The sequence below is a fragment of the Hemitrygon akajei genome, chromosome 6 (genome assembly GCF_048418815.1).
Source record: "Hemitrygon akajei chromosome 6, sHemAka1.3, whole genome shotgun sequence".
NCBI lineage: Eukaryota > Metazoa > Chordata > Chondrichthyes > Myliobatiformes > Dasyatidae > Hemitrygon > Hemitrygon akajei.
In genome coordinates, this window is record NC_133129.1 from 116883228 (window position 1) to 116906573 (window position 23346).

General features: G+C 43.7%; 1 protein-coding gene across 1 annotated transcript in view; it reads left to right on the top strand.

The window, feature by feature from the left end:
- chid1 (chitinase domain containing 1) overlaps positions 1-23346 on the top strand; it is a 143349-nt gene that overhangs the window by 16568 nt on the left and 103435 nt on the right. Inside the window, exons 3-4 of the mRNA XM_073049109.1 lie at positions 7817-7949; positions 21546-21590. Of these exons, the coding sequence (XP_072905210.1) occupies positions 7817-7949; positions 21546-21590 (178 nt within the window). The remainder of the gene's footprint in view (positions 1-7816; positions 7950-21545; positions 21591-23346) is intronic.

The following is a 23346-nucleotide window of genomic DNA, read 5'->3' on the forward strand; positions in this document are numbered from 1 at the left end:
TTCATAACAGGGGGAATGCAGGCATTCTGACCGGGTCCTTAACCACCCCCTCTACTAGGTGGCGTTGCTGAGCACAATGGTGACATACCCTGATGGCCAGTCTGTCTCCCTTCGTTTTGCCACTGCAGACCTTGTTCTCTCATCGGGGCCATTTTAGAACCCATTTCCACTTGCTTCCTTTACCCATACTTGTATCATCCTTCTGAAAACCCATGTTTCAGTGTGTGTGGAATCCGTCGGATCAAACATATCACCCATTCTTCTGCTCTCCTCAGTACAGTGCAACACCAGGGTCCTCAGCCACTTACTATTCTGTTCTTGAGTCAAATTCCGCCTATTCAAAGTAGGACCATAAACAGTTGAGAAAATGGGCCACAGTCTTGTCTCAAATGCAGTGGGGTGCTCCACTTTTTACCCTTGGCAAAATCTCCACTGAATCACCTTGAGTAGTCCCTGCAGCTTCTATTATAGACTCTTGTAAATCACCCAGTGTCCCCTGGCCTTTTGTTTGTTCCTCTGCAAGTTAGACACAGAACAGTTTACTGTAAACTGAATTATCCTGTGTTGCTGAGTGTACTGGAAAAGTTCTGGAGGATCATCTCCCAGCATACATTTTGGTATACTTGGCACACAATTGGGCCACATTAAAAGGAGTAGAATATCGAGTCACAACCAGTTCCCCCGGCTCTAGTGTTTCCTGAACTCTCTGTTACCGTTGGGGCAGGAGGTGCTGAAGGTTGCCTCCCCCTTGGAAAAGTCCATGGGGAAGAGGGCCACTTCCCCATTCATCCTCAGTATTACATAGTGTTGCCTCATACACCAAATCACCCCACTATACGTCACCACCATGATTAGTTCTTGCCCAAAATGCTCGTCATTCCTCTGACTTTCTCTATCTGTTTTAGACAATTGGTGTGATCAGCATTGCCTTTCTTCTTAGCTGCAGATTTTAGAATGACTTTCATAACAGTCCATCAATCCTGACACTGATTTTTCCCCTCCCCTCCCCTCTTCCCTCCCTCTCTCCCCTACACTTACACAATTTCTCTTCCAGTTTCTGCTTTTCTTTCTTCACTTCAATTCTATCTTTGTGCATTAATCCCATTATAAAAACTTCTTTAATGGGTTGTAATTTCTTTTGTTTCTTTTCACTGCTTTCCACAATGCATCTCCCAAGGTCCCTGACTCTCCACTCTGAAGCTTTGTATATAACAATGCACACAATCTCTCCAATCTTTTTGTCCTTTCCTTTTACCATTTTAATTTGGTTTGACTCGAAACTAGGGTCCCAGGCCTCTATTTTTCCTTTTTGAGCTGACTGGGGAATGCTAAATTCTGTTGACTATCATCAGCTGATCTAGGTTAGACAATTCACTACACAACTAATTAATTATCACTTCATTGTCATTGCACAACAACTTGGACCAACTTGAAGCATGAATTCTACTGTTCCCTCTGTACCAATACTCACTCAGACCACTTCTTCAATTTTCACACTGAAATCGGGTATCTTCTGTTGGCCATACAATTGATTCTTCTAGCCACAGGTGGGAGGATGGGGGAGGGGTTTCCTTGCAATAGATAGTTGTTGGAGTTCCACTGCTTTGCATTTGGAGCCCCTCGTTCTTATACTCTTTCCTTATCAGTTCAAATGTTGCTTTTCGATCACATTGGCTCTGTCTTTCATGCTCACCTGTGTCAGCTTCCCATTTTCTCTGGTCCAAGCCAGCATTATTTTATTGCCCTTCTCATAATTAACAACTTGTAATTAATGTCTGTGTTCTGAATCAGAGCAGACCAGCCAGTTGCTAGGCTCAGGTTATCAGGTAAGATAAACCTGTCTTACAAACGGACGCCTCAAATGACTTTTCATTTGGAAATGATCTCTAGTTTAGGAGCATCACTGTGCCCACTTTAAAGCACTTTGATATAAAACCATTTCACAAAATAGAGGATACAGAGCAGCTTCACAAAATGGCAACCTCCATTTCTTCCTGCCACTCAATGTCAGTAAGATGAAAGAGCTGATTGTGGACTTTAGGAAGGGTAAGATGAAGGAACACATACTAATCCTCATAGAGGGATCAGAAGTGGAGAGAGTAAGCAGCTTCAAGTTCCTGGGTGTCAAGATCTCTGAGGATCTAACCTGGTCCCAACATATCGATATAGTTATAAAGAAGGCAAGACAGTGACTGTACTTTATTAGGAATTGAAGAGATTTGGCATGTAAACAAATACACTCAAAAACTTCTATATCTTGTACCATGGAGAGCATTCTGACAGACTGCATCATTGTCTATTATGGGGGGGGAGGGGGCTACTGCACCGGACCGACAGAAGCTGCAGTGGGCTGTAAATTTAGTCAGCTCCATCTCGGGTACTAGCCTACAAAGTACCCAGGACATCTTCAAGGGAGTGGTGTCTCAGAAAGGCAGCGTCCATTATTAAGGACCTCCAGCACCCAGGGCATGCCCTTTTCTCACTGTTACCATTAGGTAGGAGGTACAGAAGCCTGAAGGCACACACTCAGCGATTCAGGAACAAATTTCACGTCACATGCCGGTGATAATAAACCTGATTCTGATTCTGAAACACATGGCAAGAACAAAGACCATTGGTTTGTGTACTTCCACTATTCTTGACCCATTTGTGTTCACTGTTTCTTTCCATGATTTAATTCCTTCATGGCCGACATCTCTGTCATTAAGTTGATCGTAATCAAGGAGTTTTTTGTGCAACATTGGGTGTTACTGCTGTTCAAGGCATTTGATACCACAGTGATTCATTATCCAATTATAAGATAAAATTGGCTGCCAATCAGAATCAGGTTTATTATCACCGGCATGTGACGTGAAATTTGTTAACTTAGCAGCAGCAGTTCAATGCAATACATAATCTAGTCGAGAAAAAAATAATAAAATAATAAATAAACAAGTAAATCAATTACATATATTGAATAGGTTTAAAATGTGCAAAAATAGAAATAACTGTATACTTAAAAAAAAAAGTGAGGTAGTGTCCAAGGGTTCAATGTCCATTTAGGAATTGGATGGCAGAGGGAAAGAAGCTGTTCCTGAATCACTGAGTGTGTGCCTCCAATTCACCTACCAGCCCCAACTAGGAGTTGAGGATGCCATCGTCTACCTGCTGAACCGTGTCTACGTCCACCTGGACAAGCCGGCGAGCATTGTGAGGGTCATGTTTTTTGACTTCTCCAGTGCATTCAACACCATCTGCCCTGCTCTGCTGGGTGAGAAGCTGACAGTGATGCAGGTAGATGCTTCCCTGGTGTCATGGATTATTGATTACCTGACTGGCAGACCACAGTACGTGCGCTTGCAACATCCTTTAACATCTGCCGGACGATGCTGAGGAAGTTCTACGAGTCTGTGGTGCTATCATGTTTACTGTTGTGTGCTGGGGCAGCAGGCTGAGGGTATCAGATACCAACAGAATCAACAAACTCATTCGTAAGGCCAGTGATGTTGTGGGGGTGGAACTGGACTCTCTGATGGTGGTGTCTGAAAAGAGGATGCTGTCCAAGTTGCATGCCATCTTGGACAATGTCTCCCATCCATTCCATAATGCACTGGTTAGGCACAGGAGTATATTCAGCCAGAGACTCATTCCACCGAGATGCAACACTGAGCGTCATAGGAAGTTATTCCTGCTTGTGGCCATCAAACTTTACAACTCCTCCCTCGGAATGTCAGACACCCTGAGCCAATAGGCTGGTCCTGGACTTATTTCCACTTGGCATAATTTACTACTTATTATTTAATTATTTATGGTTTTATATTGCTATATTTCTACACTATTCTTGGTTGGTGCGACAGTAACGAAACCCAATTTCCCTCGGGATCAATAAAGTATGTCTGTCTGTCTTCAGGCTTCTGTATCTTCTACCTGATGTTAACATTGAGAAAAGGACATGTCCTGGGTGCTGGAGGTCCTTAATACTGGATGCTGCCTTTCTGAGACACTGCTCCTTAAAGATGATCTGGGTACTTTGTAGGCTAGTACCCAAGATCTAGACCTAGTACATCAAAATATTATAGCCAGTTACTTGAATACAAGATAAGCCTTTGTTCAGAGAACATGCTCAAAATGTCTGTACTGGACCTGAGAATGAAGCTGTTTACCATGGAGCCTTGGTGAGGATCTGACTAATACAGAATTGTGGTCAGGATATTGGCAAGATCTTGTTCCTCAGTATATTTTGACCCCTTTTACAGGGTGCTGGTACGACAACATGGGCAGTTTTGGTCTGGTCATTAAAGTAAGGATGTTGATATGTTGGGAGTAGTTCAGAGAAGGTTTATCAGACTGACTGAACATCAGAAATAGGAGCAGGAGTAGGCCATCTGGCCTTCAAAGCTTTCTCTGCCATTCAATAAGATCATGGTTGATCTGACCTTGAACTCATCTCCACCTACCTGCCTTTTCCTCATAACCCTTAATTCCCCTACTGTGCAAAAATCTATCCAACCTTGACTTAAAATATATTTACTGAAGAAGCCTCTACTGCTTCATTGGGCAGAGAATTCTACAGATTCACCACTCTTTGGAAAAAGCAGTTCCTCCTTATCTCCATCCCAAATTTACTCCCCTGAATCTTGAGGCTTTATCCCCTAGTTCTAGTCTCACCTACCAGTGGAAACAACTTTCCTGCCTCTATCTTATCTATCCCTTTCTTTATTTTATATGTTTCTATAAGATCACCTCTCATTCTTTTGAATTCCAATGAATACAGTCCCAGGCGACTCAACCTCTCCTCATAGTCTAACCTTTCATCTCTGGAATCAACCTGGTGAACCTCCTTTGCACAGCCTCCAAAGCCAGTATATTCTTCCTTAAGTAAGGAGACCAGAACTGCACACAGTACTCCAGATGCGTCCTCACCAGTACCCTGTATAGTTGCTGCATAACCTCCCTGCTCTTAAATTCAATTCCTCTAGCAATGAAGGCAACCTTCCATTTGCCTTCTTGATAGTCAAATCAAGTCAAGTCACTTTTATTGTCATTTCGACCATAACTGCTATGTACAGTACATAGTAAAAATGAGACAATGTTTTTCAGGACCATGGTGTTACATGACACAGTACAAAAACTAGACTGAACTATGTAAAAAAACAAAAAAAACTACACTAGACTACAGACCTGGGACAGTTTGGCCCTCGCTGTTGTTAGGGCTGCCTTGTCGCCTGCTCTGAAGGCAGAGTCCCGGATCCTCAGCAGCGCGCGCGCCTCTGTGGTTATCCATGCCTTCTGGTTAGCGCGTGTAGTGATGGTCTTGGACAGAGTAACATCATCAATGCGCTTGCTGATATAGCTAGTCACTGATGCTGAGTACTCCTCTAAGTTGGTAGAGTCGCCATCGGTTGCAGCCTCCCTGAACATGTGCCAGTCAGTGTGCTCAAAGCAGTCTTGAAGAGCAGAGATAGCTCCTGCTGGCCAGGTTTTCACCTGCTTCTGAACTGGTCTGGAGCGCCTGATGAGCGGTCTGTATGCTGGGATTGGCATAACAGATGTGGTCTGAGTAACCGAGGTGGGGGCGGGGCTTTGCCCGGTACACGTCGGGAATGTTTGTGTAAACCAGGTCCAACACGTTCTCCCACCTTGTTGCAAAGTCCATGTACTGATGGAATTTGGGGAGCACTGACTTAAGGTTCATGTGGTTAAAATCACCGGCGACAATAAACAGACCATCAGGGTGTGCGTTCTGCAGTTCGCTAATAGCCCCATACAGTTCTCAGAGCACCTCCTTAGCATTAGTGCTGGGGGGAATGTAGACACCGAATATAAGAACAGAGGTGAATTCCCGTGGCAAATAAAATCGTCTGCATCGAACTGCCACAAACTCCACTAACGATGAGCAGTGTCTGGAAATCAGCACGGAGTTCTTGCACCATTCCGTGTTGATGTAAACACACAAACCACAGCCATGAGTCTTACCAGAGAGAGCTGCGTCCCTGTCTTCTCGAAACAAGGCAAACCCGTCCAGCTGAATGGCGGCGTCCGAAATTCCCTCAGTGAGCCATGTTTCTGTAAAAACGTATGCAGAGCAGACTCTGTACTCCTGCCGAGTATTTCATTGTAGTTGGATGTAGTCCAATTTATTGTCCAGGGAGCGGACATTGGAGAGCAGAATGGACGGGAGAGCCAGCTGGCTAGGGTTTGCTTTTTGCCTGGCATGGAACCCTGCCCGCTTGTCTCGCTTCCGCTTCCTTGCACATCACTTACGACGTCGCCATCTCCAGCTACCAGCATCAGGCGAGTCTGAGGATTATAGGCCCGTTCCCCTCAGCAAGCTGAGGTCACGTAATTTGACCAGCAGATCTTCGTGAAGGTTTGTTTTTGGGCGATCTCTGTATTGTAGTAGTATCTGGCGATGGTAGATAGTCGCTCTGTTATCCATGTGCCCTAATCAAAGTTGTGTATTCAAACTTAAATTAGAAAATTAAATTAAAGTAACACCAAGTCTGAAAGGCTGCTGTGCCGCGCCGCCTCATGGGATAGCTTGCTGCACCTACAAACCAACCATTTGCGATTCATGCACAAGGACTCCAAAGACCTACACACAGCAGCGTGCTGCGGTCTTTTACCATTTAACTAATAATCTGCTCTTTCATTTCCCCTTCCGAAGTGGATGACCTTGCATGTACCAACATTGTACTCCATCTGCCAGACCCTTACCCACTCACTTAGCCTATCTATATCTCTCTGCAGACTCACTGTATCCTCTGCACAATTTGCTTTTCCACTCAATGTAGTGTCAATAGCAAACTTAGATACACTACCCTCGGTCCCCTCTTCTAGGTTGTTAGTGTCTATTGTGAACAGTCATGGGCCCAGCACTGACCCCTGTGGCACACCACTCACCACTGATTGCCAACCAGAGTAACACTCATGTATCCCAACTCTCTGCTTTCTATTGGTTAACCAATTCTCTATCCATGCTAATATATCTATCCCAGCTCTGTATCCTTATGTATAAGTGTTTTATGTGTCATCTTATCGAATGCCTTCTGGAAATTCAAGTAAATAATCTATCCACTGCACTCATTATAGCCTCAAAGAACTCCAGTAAGTTTGTCAAGCAGGACCTTCCTTTGCTGAATCCATGCTGCGTCTGCCTGATGGATCCATTTCTTTCCAGATGCCTCACTATTTCTTCTTTAATGATAGCTTCAAGCATTTTCTGAACTAGAGATGTTAAACTAACTGGCCTATAGTTACCTGCCTTTTGCCTGCATCCTTTTTTGAACAGTGGTGTGACATTCGCTTTCTCCCAATCTGCTGGGACCTGCCCAGAGTCCAGAGAATTTTGGTAAATTATCACCAAAGCCTCAACTATAACCTCTGCCATTTCTTTCTGTAGCCTGGGATGTGTTCCATCAGGATCAGGGGACTTATCTATCTTCAGCCCCACAAGTTTCCTCAGCACTACCTCTTCAGTGATAGCTATTGTATCGATGAACAAGCTGTTGTATGAGGAATTATTGGACAGCCTGGGTTTATATCCTCTGGAGTTTAGAAAACTGAGGGGGCCTTGCTGAATCCAAACAGATCTGACTGTGGATGTTTCCTCTTGAGGGAGCATCTAGAACTAGGGGTTACCATCTTTAAACAAAAAGGCTCCTCATTTAGGATTTTTTTTTCTCCTCTCCCTGAACAAGGCTAATCTTTGGAAAACTATTCGCCAAGAGGTGATAGAAGCTGTGTCTTTGAATATATTTAAAGCAGAATTAGATGAGTTTAGCATTCTTGTATCTTTCCCATACCTCCTGATTATCTTTTTTTCTTACTTTTACAGTGGAATGGCCATGGTTATGAAATTGCAAAGACTTTTGGTGGAAAATTCACCTTCATTTCTCCAGTTTGGCTGCAGATCCAGAGAAAGGGAGTTCAGCTGTATTACCTGACTGGTCAGCATGACGTAGACCAAGGTGATGTTTCTGCTGCTGACACATCTCTCCGGACTTTAAACTTGTCCTTTCATTGTATAATTCCAATAGTCATGGTGAGGGCTGCTACCTCATTCTCTGTGTGTATTGCAGTGTTCCAGATCTGTGTTTAGTTTGAGTTCTTTTTCACTTAACCGTGTCCTGTCAAAAGTGCTCAGTGCTTAACCTAAGTGCCACGGGGGTGTGTTGGCCCAGAGATACCATTTGAAATCATCAGTGGGAGCAGGAGGTGTAGAGTCAAGGTTGAGTTTATTGTCTTCAGCACAAGTACATATATACCCAGATGCATTGAAAAACCTGCTGCAGCATCATAGTATCAGATAAGCAGATACAGTATCAGAAAGCATAAGTTATATAAAAAATCAGACAAAAAAGAACACAATTAGAAAATTAAGTCCATTTTTATACAATGTAATCAAAGTGGTTATAGTGTTCCGAAACTATAGTGATTAGGATTGTGCAGGTTGGTTCAACCACCAAATGGTCGAAGGGAAGTAGCCGTCCTTGAACCCCTTGATGCGGGACTTAAGGTTTCTGTACTTCCTGCCCAACAGTAGCTGCAAGAAGACAGTTTGGCCCAGATGGTGGGGATCTTTGATGAATATTGCCTTCTTGAGGCAGTGCCTCATGAAGATATTACCAATGGTGGGAAGGGATGGGGAGTTTATGCTGAGATGTGAACTTCCAGTCAGTAATTATCTTACCATCAAGTAGTGATTGATAATTGGTTATCTGCCACTTTAATTCTCCATCCTATTCTTACTTTGACTGCTCTCTTTGGCACAATGTTCCAAAATAGCCAAACCCTTCATTTTTCTTACATCCATGTGCCTATATGAGAGTCTCTTAAATATCCTTATTGTCTCAACCTCTACTAGCACCTCCCTCCCTTCGTACCTTAAATCTATGTCCTCTACTTTGAGTCCCTGTTACTTCTCTTTCCCTGAGAATGAGAAAATGGACACATTCACCCTCTCTATGCCCTTCATGACTTCATATACCTTTGTAAGGTCACCCCTCAGGTCTTCTATATTTCAGAGAATAAAGTTCTACCCTTTTTAACCAGCCAGCCTCCTGAGTACTGGCAATATCCTCTACACTTTTTCAAATTTAGTGACATCTTTCCAGGAGCCAAAACTGAATGCAGTACTTATCAACAAGTGCAAGTAATGTCTTACCCTCTGAACTCAATGCTCTAATTGATGAAGGCCAGCATGCCAGAAGTCTTCTTCACATTCGGTTGACTCTTTTGCCACTTCCAAGGAACCACACGTTTGTCCTCCTAGGTCCTTCTGTTCTCCAACATTCCCCAGAGCCCCACCATTCTGTGAAGGTCCCATCCTGGTATGTGTATCATCGGGCATCTTTTTGTGGCTGTCAGTGTCAAGAACTTCATAAACAGAAGCTGGAGAAAACCATTCAGTCCTTGTTCGGTCATTGCATATTTACTAACCATGCCTTGTACATTCTCATCCAAGTTGTTGATAGAGGTGACAAACAACTATGGGACTAGTACTGACCCCTGAGGCACACCACTAATCACAAGCCTGCAGTCCAAGGAATAACCTTCCACTTACGCCTGTGTGTCCTACCAGTTCTATAACCATCTACATAGTTCTCCCTGAGGGATTTAGCTGAGGGGAGCACCTGTCATTGTCCCAAGTATGGTGAAGGTTCAAAACTAGATGGGATTGTAATGATGGAGGAGGTGAAGAGTTTCAAAGGGAGGATAGCAAGTTTAGTGAGTGGGTAAGAAGGAGGCAGAGGGAATGAAAAGAAGAAATACGCAGTAATCTATTTTGGTGTACAAAGCAGGAAAGTTTTTGCTATGTGATGAGAGACTGGTTAGTGTCAATGTTCAAAGGAAGCTGGGTGTGTCTACACACAAGTCACAGAAGGACACCAATGCAGATGCATCAGCCAATTAAGAGGGTAATTGGTGTGTTAGCTTTTGTTACAAAGAGGATTTGAAAATGGGAGTAAGAAAGTCATTTTGAAATTGTACAGAGCCTTAATGAGATTGCGCCTGTACAGTCTTTGTCTCTTAATTGTAGGAAGGATATATTTACCAGCAAAGATCCACTAGACTGATTCTCATGATGGTGAATTTGCTGTGTGAGCAGAATTTAAAAAGGTTAGAACTGTTCTCTAGCATTTAGAAGAATGAGAGGCAATCTTATAAAATTGACAAAATTTGTAAGTAATTTGACAGGTTGGGTGCAAGGAGAATGTTTCCCTGCCTTTGGGATCCAAAACTGGGTGCTGAATGAAGATTAGTAATGTAGGACTGAGATGGTCACCATCACCCTGAGTGAATTACCGGGAGCAGGAGGTGCAAGAACAAGGCAGTGAACAATACTCAATCTTTGAGCAGGGACACACCAGAAGAGGAGGATAATTTTTGTAGTGTCGCATCCAGAATGAGGTAGTCTGCTGTGTTATGACTTATGTGATGGACTGAATGAATATCTCATGATCTAAATTACTCTACCCTGGAACTAGTACTCATGGGACGTCAATATGTACATGCTACTCCTGGACCAGGTGTGGTCTGTGAGTGTTTCTTTCATGACCTTGACCTGAATGCCAAGGTTGGAGAACATGGGATCTTCTGGCACGATGTGAGAGGCCAGAAGGAAAGTTGCCACCAACAGCACAGGTCTGACAAAATGCTTGAAGCACAACTAATAACTAAAATCTTGTTTGTGCATAAAGGATTACAGAACAGGTGACCGTGTTGCAACACAGTCCTGGTCCTGTAAATGTGGCTACTTGATCATCACCTAAAAGACAGACTGAGTGATGTCCACGTCACCTGCATCATGACCGCCGTTTAATCCACTGTTCTCTCCATCAACCTGCCCCCAAAACAATGGCAGCAGCAGAAACATTGGTACAATAAAAATCAATTTTGTCCCCACAAAATGTTGACTGCTGGCCAGCTAACTTTGGTTAGCTAACTTGGTACACAATTAATTCAAAATTGTAACTTGATAATATATATGCAAATATTCACAAATTACGTCGACCCCTGGCCAACCACCACTTCAGTTTATAATATCGCAATAGGGGATCTCCAGTTGGCTAAACTTTCTTCTTCCTACCCCTGGCATGAGACATCTTCTTTGTTTTAGTTAGGAATTCTCGCTACTCATTATCCAGAACCCTTCATTCTTATTGTCTTATCATTTCTGCACCATTATGCTTTGTCTTCACTGACTTTGGCTTGCCTGTGTCAACCTTTCATAGGCTATGACTCTAAGCTACAGGTCCCATTGCTCTTTTCCCAAATAAGGACTTTCTTCTGATGTCATCCCTTGCTTCACCTTCCAATTCAATCAGCTCCAGCCATTTCATCCAGACACTGAGTTCAAGTTCCTTCAGTTTGCAGGCACAGACTGTCCTTCCATACGTCTGCAGTTTTCCTTCTTCCCGATGAACAGTTCACAAGCGATGGCTTATTTGGAAAGAATCTTTTGTTGAGTAGGTTATTGTAATTTCCACTTCCAGTTGTCCCTGGCGAAGAACCAGTTCACAGAATGGTGGTCTCAGTTCCTTCCACCATGTGACAAGAACAAAAGCATTTGTTTTATCTACTGACACTGTTGTTTATCTGTTCCAGTTAGCTGTACTTCATATTTTAATTTCTTCTCATATAGCCCCTTATGGTCAACCCAATGTCAACCAACCAGCAAAACCTGCAGAGTATCTGCAGTGCCCTGAAGTCCCCAGTAATCAGTAACTGGAGAGATTCTTGGCCTCTCTGCCAAAAAGCCTGGTTTGATGAGAATAACTGGAAGGTCAAAGAGTGAATTAACTGAAATTCCACCAGGCTGTAATGGAAAGGAGGCTGGTCTACTGGCAGCTGAAGGCTTGGATCCAACAGAAGACTCAGGACCTAAAGGACAGTTGGTATGTGGAAAGAGTGCAGTAACTCTCTGACTGCCATGATGAGCCTTGCCCAACACTCCATTCGGAGCCAATGATAGAGGGTTGTTATCAAGAGCAGTGAGGTAGTTGGTGCCCACCTAGAAGATGAACCAAACCATGAGACTGTCCTCAAGTCTATCCTAAGGTAAACTGTCCAGTCCAGCCACACCAACATCCCAGACCAACATGAAGTCAAATTAAAAAAAAACACATAAGACCCCAGGAGCAGTTGGTATCCCTGCTGAAATTCTAGAAAACTACTTTTGGTCACAAGTCCACAGTCTCATTTCTTCTGGGAGGAGAATTATATAACTGAGGTGTCCTTAAGGAAAAGATATGTTTAGTTATGCTAACTTTAGGAGGATCTGTTGACTGTCAGTTGAGAGGAACTGTGTAGCAGACATCTTCAACTTGGCTGCAAGCAGAAACTCATCTCCCTTGCACCTTTGTTATGATGGTACACAGCTGTGATTTTAACTAAAGAGTCCACAACAGACCCGATTTCAATGCAGCCTGTTACCACCCCCAACACTTTTCTGTACCAACAGATTTCCTGCTGAAATAGAGTTCACCCACAAGGTAAACACACTAAGTGCTGGAGGAACTCAACGTGTAAGGAAGCTTTGCTAAGCCCTCTTCTCGTCACCATCCCATCTCCATGAGCCCTCTATGCCCTTCTCTGATCCCATGCCTGCCCTAGCTCAAACCCTCCCTTCTCTGAGCCTGACATCAGCAAAGGCTTTGCCTTCATACCTCTGCACCTGCACCTCAGTGAGCTTCAAGCCTACCATGACATTGAGATCTTACATTGCCTCTGCCTTCTGTTCTTTGGCAAGGATTCCCTGCCTCCCCTACTTCTCCCACCTCAAACCCTCCTCTTGCACACGCACTTTTGGCCTTTAGCGCTCGCTCAACTTTTTCATTCCTAATTGTTGATGTGATATCAACCATCCTGACTTCTCCAATCCAATCTTACCCCCTCTGACTGTACTGCTTTCTGCTCCCTGTGCTAATCCCAATCTCACTGTTAAACCAGCAGACAAGGGCAGTGCTTTTGTAGTCTTTTACTTCCACAGCTCCTTTTACCTACTCCTTGATGACTATCAGACTACAGAAATTATTGGCATATGCAGAAAATGAGATACGAGTCACAGACAAAGCATTCACCAAAATGTCCGAAAGAGTGGGTCATGTTCTTATGGGTTCATCTTTTGGATAGCAGAGGTCCTATACCACCTGTCCATGATGTACCATGCTGCCCTCTCACTATTAAGTTCTGTGGCATAATCTTTGGAATTCTGTTATCCTGGGGACCATCTTTCCATGAAGACCACAGAACTGACAATTGATAAAGCTGAAACAGATGGTGGGGTTGGTAGGACCTATTGAAGGAAAATTTAGAAAGTTTCAGAGAAATGGCAAAGCAATTTGTGTAGTACAGTAAAGTAAATAATAATACCCAGCATTTATCAAGACAAGCACAATAGTATTTCTACCAGAGGAGTGCACAAAGACAGAACTTTGTGAATGCATGCAGAAATTGTTACAGATGGGTGAGTTAGTAGCACAAACAGAAATGGATGGGTACATTCTAATAGCTGTTATGATGTTGCAGACTATTAAAACAGTGGAAGGACATTGAGGTGGGCATGGATGAGAAGCTGGCCAGTGCGGAGACTGAGCCAGGAATGTAACCTCATCGTCCTTGTGTCTGACAGTGGTTCTAATAGTTGTTCAAAATCCAGGATGTGTTCCAAGCCAGGAAGGAGGGTAGACTTGAGATTTAACACCTGTAATTTGCCTTTTGTTGAGCTGTTAAGCCACTAGATGGTAGTACTGTGTTACTGTTTAAAGAATCCTCTAAGCTTAACCCTGTTTACCATTGGTGAAATACTTCTTTTAAGTGAAGGTTACTAATAACAGGATTGAAAAGAATATTGAAGCTTAAGCATGGAACGTTTTTGTCCTGTATTTTGGAGTGTCGGCTTTTCACCTATCAAGCCACTATCACGATGGTGCTGGTGAACCATGGTGACATTCTGTGTGCTGCAGACAATACTTCTAAATATACTTTTAAATATACCTGTTACAAATTACTCTCACTGCAATCTGCAGCCTGTAATTTCTCTCTAAGGCCTAAGCAATGTAGTTTTAAATGAACTTAATGATCTACAGATTTCACAATTGTGTGAACTAGGCAGGTACAGCACATCTAAGTGGACTAAGCTTCATGGCTGTTGACAGAAGCAAGGCAGGAGAGGGGTACTCCAGAGCAGGCTGAAACGCGAAAGGATGAGGCCTCTTTTATCCAGCGTCTTGTTAGCAAATGTGCAGTCGCTGGAGAACGAATTGAGGACCCAAAGGCAAGATTGCTACATGGAAGGAAAATAAGGGACTATTGTTTGTTTGAATGAAACTTGGCTGTCATCTGGCACACATGATACATCTGTCAAACCAGAAGGCTTCTCGACTTACTGAATGGACTGAACTGTTGATTTGGAATAAGCAAAAGGTGGAGATGTGTGTTTCATTATTAACTCTTGGTGGTTCTCTGATATGGCTGTTTTGTCAAACTCGTGTTCCTTTGACCTTGAAGAGTCAAATGCTGTCCATTCTATTTACTTAGGGAGTTCTCCATAATCATGATGGCAGTTTACATGCCACCAGCAGCAAACTATAATCACTTGACATACTGCATGATGCCAACTCTAAACAAGAAACAGACCAACCATCCTGATGCATTTCAAATCATAGTCAGGCTCTTCATACAGGCTTGTTTGAAGAAAACCCTGCCAGTTACCATCAGTACATAACCTGTAGCACCAGAGGTCCCAACACACTGGATCACTGTCACCAACTAAGATGAGGAATGCCTACTGTTCCATACCCAGATGGCATTTCAGTAACTCGGATCACTTGGCTGTCCTTGTCCTAACTGCATACGTGCAGAAGCTAAAGAGCAAAGCTCCAGAGATTACGGCAACAGAGGTGGTGGTGGGAGGCAGAGGGGTGGCTAAGGTGCTGCTTTGAGTCGGTGGACTGGGTCGTGTTCAAGGACTCGTCTGTGGATCTGAATGAATTCATCATGGTTGTATTTTTCAGAATAATTGTAGATGAGTGTTCCCACAAAGTCATTCAAGGTCTTCCCCAATCAAAGCAATTATGAGATCCGCAATCTGCTGAGAGCCAGGTCAGAGGCAATCAAGTCTGGTGACCAAGAAAGTTACATGAGGTCCAGATACGATCCCCAGAAAGCCATCTCATGGGTGAAGTAGCAATTCTGGACCAAACATGAATCAACAAAGGATGCTTGACACTTGTGGCAGGGCTTGAATACTATCACCTCTATAAAGTTAAATCAAGCAACATAGTGGACAACAGGGTTTCGCTTCCAGATGAGCTCAGTGCCTTCTAAGCAAACTTTGACTGTCAAAACATCGCAAACTCGCACAGCCCCTGATGATCCTGAGGTTTCAGTCCGATGCCGATGTGTGAATAACCTTCAGGAGGGTGAACCCACAAAAAGCATTCGCTTAGATGGGGTACCTGGCCAAGTACTAAAGACCTGTAAACAACACACACAAAATGCTGGTGGAACACAGCAGGCTAGGCAGCATCTATAGGGAGAAGCGCTGTTGATGTTTTGGGCCAAGACCCTTCGTCAAGACTAACCGAAAGGAAAGTTAGTAAGAGATTTGAAAGTAGTGGGGGGAGGGGGAAATGCAAAATGATAGGAGAAGACCGGAGGGGGTGGGATGAAGCTAAGAGCTGGAAAGCTGATTGGCGAAAGTGATACAGAGCTGGAGAAGGGAAAGGATCATGGGACGGGAGGCCTTGGGAGAAAGAAAGGGGGAGGGGGAAAGCACCAAAGGGAGATGGAGAACAGGCAGAGTGATGAGCAGAGAGAGAGAAAAAAAACAACTAACTATGTCAGGGATGGGGTAAGAAGGGGAGGAAGGGCATTAACAGAAATTAGAGAAGTCAATGTTCATGCCATCAGGTTGGAGGCTACCCAGACGGAATATAAGGTGTTGTTCCTCCAACCTGAGTGTGGCTTCATCTTGACAGTAGAGAAGGCCATGGATAGACATATCAGAATAGGAATGGGACGTGGAATTAAAATGTATGGCCACTGGGAGATCCTGCTTTCTCTGGCGGACTGAGCGTAGGTGTTCAGCGAAACGGTCTCCCAGTCTGCGTCGGGTCTCACCAATATATAAAAGGCCACACCGGGAGCACCGGACGCAGTATGCCACACCAGCCGACTCACAGGTGAAGTGTTGCCTCACCTGGTAGGACTGTCTGGGGCCCTGAATGGTGGTGAGGGAGGAAGTGTAAGGGTAGGTGTAGCACTTGTTCCGCTTACAAGGATAAGTGCCAGGAGGGAGATTGGTGGGAAGGGATGGGGGGGACGAGTGGACAAGGGAGTCGCGTAGGGAGCGATCCCTGAGGAAAGCAGAAAGAGTGGGGGAGGGAAAGATGTGCTTGGTAGTGGGATCCCGTTGGAGGTGGCGGAAGTTATGGAGAATTATACGTTGGACCTGGAGGCTGGTGGGGTGGTAGGTGAGGACAAGGGGAACCCTATCCCGAGTGGGGTGGTGGGTGGATGGGGTGAGGGCACATGTACGGGAAATGGGAGAGATGCGTTTGAGAGCAGAGTTGATGGTGGAAGAAGGGAAGCCCCTTTGTTTAAAAAAGGAAGACACCTCCTTCGTCCTGGAATGAAAAGCCTCATCCTGAGAGCAGATGCGGTGGAGACGGAGGAATTGTGAGAAGGGGATGGCATTTTTGCAAGAGACAGGGTGGGAAGAGGAATAGTCCAGGTAGCTGTGAGAGTCATTAGGCTTATAATAGATATCAGTAGATAAGCCATCTCCAGAGATGGAGACAGAAAGATCAAGAAAGGGGAGGGAGGTAATTTGAACCAGTACTAAAGAGTTGTCCTGATCAACTGGCCAGTGTGTTCACTGAGATCTTTAACCTTTTGCTTCGACAACCTGAGGTACCCATCTGCTTCAAGTAGGCTTCAACCACACCAGTTCCAAGAAGAGCATGGTGACCTACCTCAATGATGATCGCCCAGTAGCACTTAAATCCACAGTGGTGAAGTGTTTTCATAGGTTGGGGATGAAACATCTGTACTCCTGCCTGAGAAGCGGCTTAGATCTGCTCCAATTTACATAGTGGGAGCTCTTCACTCAACCCTGGAACATCTGGATAGCAAAGATTCATACATCATGATGCTCTTTATTGACTACACCTCAGCATTCAATAGCATCATCCTCTCAGAACTAATAAATAAGCTCTGGACCTTGGAGATCCTCGTGCAATTGGATCCTCAATTTCCTCACTCTCAGACCCCAGTCAGTTTGGATTGGCAAAAACATCTTCTCCACCATTTCCACCAGCACAGGTGCACCATGAGGCTGTGTGTTTAGCCCCTGCTCTGCTCACTTCACACTTATGACTGTGGATAAGTACAGCTCCAGTCCCACATTCAGGTTTGTTGATGACAGCACTGTCATTTAACGAATCAAAGGTGGTGAGGAATGAACATACAGGAAGGACAGTGGAAGTCTGGCTGAGTAATGCCATAACAACAACCTCTTACTCAATGCCAGCAAGACCAAGGAGGTGATGATTGACTTCAGAAAGAGGAAGCTAGTCTTCATCAGAGCATCAGAAGTGGAGAGGGTCAGCAACTTTAAAATTCGTTGGTGGTGTTATTTTGAAGCACCTGTTCTGGGTCCAGCACACAAGTGCAATTTCAAAAAAAGCACATCAGCACCTCTACTTCCTTAGGAGCTTGCAGAGATTCAGCATGGCATCTAAAACTTCGATAAACTTCTATAAATGTGCAGTGGAGAGTATATTAACTCCTACATCACAGCCTGGTATGGAAACACCAATGTTCTTGAACAGAAAATCATCATGGTGGAGCCTACCCCACTGGTGAGCAGGAAAGCAGCGTCCATCATCAAGGACCCCACCACCCAGGAACTACCAGGTTCAGGAGCACTTACTACTGCTCAACCATTAGGCTCTTAAACCAAACGAGATAATTTCATTCAACTTCACTCGCCCAATCTATGAAATGTTCCCACAGCCAATGGACTCACTTTCAAGGTCTCTTCATCTCACGTTCTCAGTACTTATTGCTTATTTATTTACTATTATTATTATTTCTTTCTTTTTGTATTTGGCACAGTTTGCTGTCTGCACTCCGGTTGAACACCCAAATTGGGCAGTCTTTCATTGATTCTGTTAATGGCTATTATTCTGTAGATTTATTATGCCCGCAGGAAAATGAATCTCAGAGTTGTATATGGTAACATATATGTACTTTGATAATAAGTTTACATTGGACTTTGAACCAGTGCTAGTATTTGTGTCTCATTGTAATTAAATCATGGCAAGCTCATGATTTTGGTGCTAGTTGAGAAGATGTTCAGCACTATCAGTTGTTCTTCTATTTTCAGTCCAACACATTTTGAATAGACATTTCTTGTTAAGCTGTTACATGTTAGAATCATAAATTCACAGATACCCAGGTCCCAGTACGTGGAGAGGAAGTGCGGAAGCATTGCCTATAGGTCAGGTGCCAAACCATCAAGGTTTCTGAAGCAGGAGTTCCCTACCTGGGTCATGGACCCTTTGCTTAACGCAGTGGTCCCCAGCCTCCGGGATGCGAAGCGTGCAGTGGTGCGGCGGTAGCCGGAACGCAGTTGTTTATTTAGGCTTTTTTCTTAAAGATGTGCTGGGTGCGTTCCGGCTACCACCACACCCCTGCACGCTTCGCGGATCGGTATCGCTCCGCAGCCCGGAGGTTGGGGACCACTGGCTTAATGGTATTGGTGCATGGCTAAAAAACATTGGGAACCCCTGCTGAACAGTCAGATAATGGATTATGGTGTATACAGAGTGGCTGTGGAATGTAGTGCTGTGAAGTGTTTTAGTATTACTACAATTAACCCTAGCTGTGAGGTTTTGAGATGCTTTTTACTTTCTGTGGGATCACTAGAAGTGATGATGATAAAGAGAAGGAGAAAATGATAGAAAGTGTCAGAAGTATATGCAGGGGAATATTTTGTATCTGGTGATCAGAATTCCATTAGTTTCAAGATAATTATGGGAGCGATAGGTCTGATCCTCGGGTTGAAATTTTAAATTGGAAAAGGCCAATTTTGATGGCGTTAGAAAGGATCTGGCAGGTGCGGATTTTTATTTGGATTGTTTTCTAGCAAAAGGATGTGCGAGGCTCTCAGAAGTGAAATTTTGAGAGTACTGAATTTGTATGTTCCTGTCCGAATAAAAGACAATCATAGCAGGTTATGGAATCCTGGTTTTCAACAGATATTGAAGCCTGGGTTAAGAAAAAGGAGGTGTAGAAAGCAGGAAATAAACAAGATGCTTGGGGAGTATAAGAAATGCAAGAGGAAATTATGAGGATGAAAAGAAGGTTGGAGATTTCTTGGCAAATATGGTGAGGGAGAATCCCAAGGGCTTCTACAGATATATTAGCAGCAAAAAGATAGCAAGGGACAATATTGGTCATCTATGCGTGGAGTCGAAAGAGATGTGGAAGATTTTAAATGGATTTTAAGTACATATTTCGCATCTGTATTTACTTAGCGAATTGACACAGGGTCTGTAGAACTGAGGCAAAACAGCAGTGAGGTCATTCATTGTATGCAGATTACAGATCAGGAAGTGCTTGCTGTCCTTGAGGAAAATCCCCAGGGCTTGAGGAAATGTTTGTTTGTACCTTGTGTAGAAATTGCAGGGTCTCTGGCAGAGGTATTTGAAATGACCTTAGCCACAGGTGAGCTGCCAGAGGACTGGAAGATAGCTAATGATGTTCTTTAGTTCAAGAAAGATACTAAATAAGTTGGGAAATTATAGGCCGGCGAGCCTGATGTCAGTAGTGGGTGAATTATTGGAAGGTATTCGAAGGGACCGGATTTAAGTATTTGGATAGACAAGGCCTGATTAGGAATAAACAACATGCTTTTGTGCATGGGAAGTCACATCTGACCAATCTTAAAAAGTTTTACGAAGAGGTTACTAGGAAAGTTGAATTGCCTATGTGGACTTTAGCAAGGCCTTTGATGAAGTCCTGCATGGGAGGCTGGTCAAGAAGGTTCAGTTGCTTGGCATTCAGGATGAGGGAGTAAATTGAGTTTGACATTAGCCTTGTGGGAGAAGCCAGAGAATGGTAGTATGTGGTTTCCTCTCTGACTGGAGGTCCATGACTGGTGGTGTGCCATAGGGATTGTTGTTGTTTGTCATCTACATCAATGATCTTGATGATGTAGTAAATTGGATCAGCAAATTTGGGGATGACACCAAGATTGAATAGAGGACAATGAGAAAGGCTATTAAAGCTTGCAGTGGGGTCTGGACCAGCTGGAAAAATAGACTGAAAAATGGCAGATGGAATTTAATGCAGATAAATGTGAGTTGCTGCATTTTGGAAGGACAAACCAGGTTAGGACTTACACAGTATATGGTAGAACAGAAGGATTTCTCTTACTCTTAGGATCCTTAATTCCTTAAAGTGGTGTCACAGATAGATAGGGTCATAAAAAAAGTTTTGGCACATTATCTTTCATAAATCAAAGTACTGAGTACAGGAGCTGAAGTATTATGTTGAAGTTGTATAAGACGTTGGTGAGGTCTAAGTTGTGTGCAGTTCTGGTCACCTACCTACAGGAAACTAATAAATCTTCTCTGAATTCTTGCAATGTTATAAGGATGTTTTTGGGTCTTGAAGGTGAGTTATAGGGAAAGGTTTAATAGGTTAGAACATTATTTTCTGGAGCACAGCAGAATGAGGGAAGATTTGATAGCGGAACATCAAATTGTCACAGATATAGTGTAATTGCTATTAAGCTTTTGTCACTGAGCTTGGGTGAGTCAAGGGTTAAGGGGTGAAAGGTGAAATACCTGTATGTAAGAGGAGGCTGAAGGGGAAATTCTTCACTCAGTATGAGTGAAACGAATTGCCAGCAGAAATGGTGAATGCAGGTTCAATTTCAGCATTTCAGTGAAATTTGGATAAGTACAGTATGTGGATGGGAGGAGTATGGAGGGCTGTGTAACATGTGGGTCAATGGGATTAGGCAGAATAACAGTTCAGCATGAACTGGATTGGTGAAAAGGCCTGTTTCTGTGCTGTAATAGTTTATGACTCTAAAAAGAATTAGGACATTATAAACAGTGAACCATTTTCAAATTTTGTGTGAGCTTTATTGGATTAACATGTTTTTAATGAACAGATCCCTCACCCTGCTGATTCACAAGTCGTCTACATCACCCAAATCATATCAGTATGAGATTTACAGTAGGTAATGTGCACATAACCAAACTAGCTAAATGTAAATTATTTCAATCTATAGCAGAAGCCTTCTCCTTTAAGAGACAGTGATTCCACCTAAGCCTTGCCCCATCTGTTCCTGTTAATGCATTGTCATTCCATTTTCAAAACTGCAAACTGAAAATGTAACCATAAATCAATTCTTTGCTGAATATGTTTATAACTTTGTTACATGAAGAAAGAAGCTTGTTTCTAAGAGACCATTAAGTGGAATCTGCTAGCCTTGCTGTATTCTGCACATAACTAATTCTGTTCTTGTTATCTTTAAACAGGATGGATGAAGAAGGTGAGGGAGAGTTCCAGTGCAGTCCGTATTGGTGAGTGGTGAATTGTCTGTCAGCTTATTATTCGCAGTGGTACTGTGAACTCCAGTCTCCTTACCTAGATTTTGTGCTCCATGGTTATTACAGGGCATTGTCTTTAGAATATTGGATTTGGCTGGTCACCAACTGTTGCAGAGAACTGTTGGCTGGCTCCAGTCAATGTCAGTGATATTCTTATCAGAGTCGTGGTGTTACCCCTATAAGAGTCACGGCATTATACAGCAGTGAAACAGACCCTTCTGCTCAACTGATTTGTGCCATCTAAGCCAGACCCACGTCCCTCTAAATGTTTCTTGTCCATGTATCTGTTCAAATGTCTTTTTAAATACTGTGATTGTACCTGCCTTTACTGCATCCTCTGGCAGCTCATTCCGTATTCCCAGTATCCTGTGCGTGAAGTTTATCCTCAGCAATTCCCCACCTACCTTAGATCTGTGTTCCTAGGTTTTTCTAGATTCCCAACCCTGGGAAAAATCTGTGACACGCTACCCTATCTATCCCCTCATGGATTTTATAAACCTCTTCACTCACTCCTCCATCTTCCTCACTGAAGGGAACAAGCAGTCCCAACCTGTTCAGTCTCTCCTTATAACTCAAGCCCACCAGTCCAGATGACATCCTTGTGAAGCCCTTCTCCATTGTCTCTAGCTTCACTGCATCCTTCCTGTAGCATTTACACATAGTACTCCTAAGTGTGGCCTAACCAACATTTTGTACAACTGTAGAATTTCAGCAGTAGAGTGTGTTCTGGGGAGAGGCCACCTGTAGTCTGACCTCCCACACTGCAACCCTGAGCCCACTTCTGGGACTAGGGCCACTGCGATACTGACCTGATGAACTAAATTCACTTTGCATCTGGCCCCTCAGCATTTTAAACACTTGTGGGGGCATGTCCAGCATAGTCATATCCAGATGTGTGGGCTGTGTGGAAAGGAGCAAAGAGGATCCACTCCCACCCTCCCTGCCGCACCCCTGATTTATTTATTTATTGAGATACAATGAGGAATAGGCCCTCCTGGTCCTTTGAACTATGCCAGCTAGCTACCCCCGATTTAACTGTAACCTAATCATGTGACAATTTACAACGACCAGTCAACCTACCAGCCAGTACGTCTTTGGAATTTGGGAGGAAACCAGAGCACCCGGAGGAAACACATGCGGTCACGGGGAGATTTACAGACAGCGGCAGGAATTGAACCCGGGTCACTGCTACAGTAAAGCATTGTGCTAATGACTATGTTACGGTGCCTCTCTGTCTGCATGGCACTTACATATTCTCTCTCTGACTATGTGGGTGCTCGCTGTGACCTCTCTGGCTTCACCCCTCATTCCAAGAACATGCATCTTGGTGGTTAGTTGGCTGCTGTAAGAGTTGGCTGGCTGGTTCAACAATTTCCAGTAACATCAGTAGGGAACTACACCTGGTTTCAACACCTGAGCATGCTGCTCTGTGAATCTCATCTGAAGATCACTAGGGGTCTTATCATTATTGGAATGTCAAATTTATGGTTCTTGAATTTGTTGCTTTAGTGAGTCTAATGCCCCTTCCAGTCTATTATCTTTGCAGGTCTAACATGTGCTTAGCTAATGTGTTATTCTAAGGAACCACTTTTGGCTGTGACTCTGTGTAATGTACTGCTGCTATTTTCTGTCTAAACTGTACCATCTCTACAATTTCCCAGTTACCATTACTTTTCACAACTCTAACCAGGTCACATTGTGTTTTATTTTGGAACAGGGAAAGGTGTAA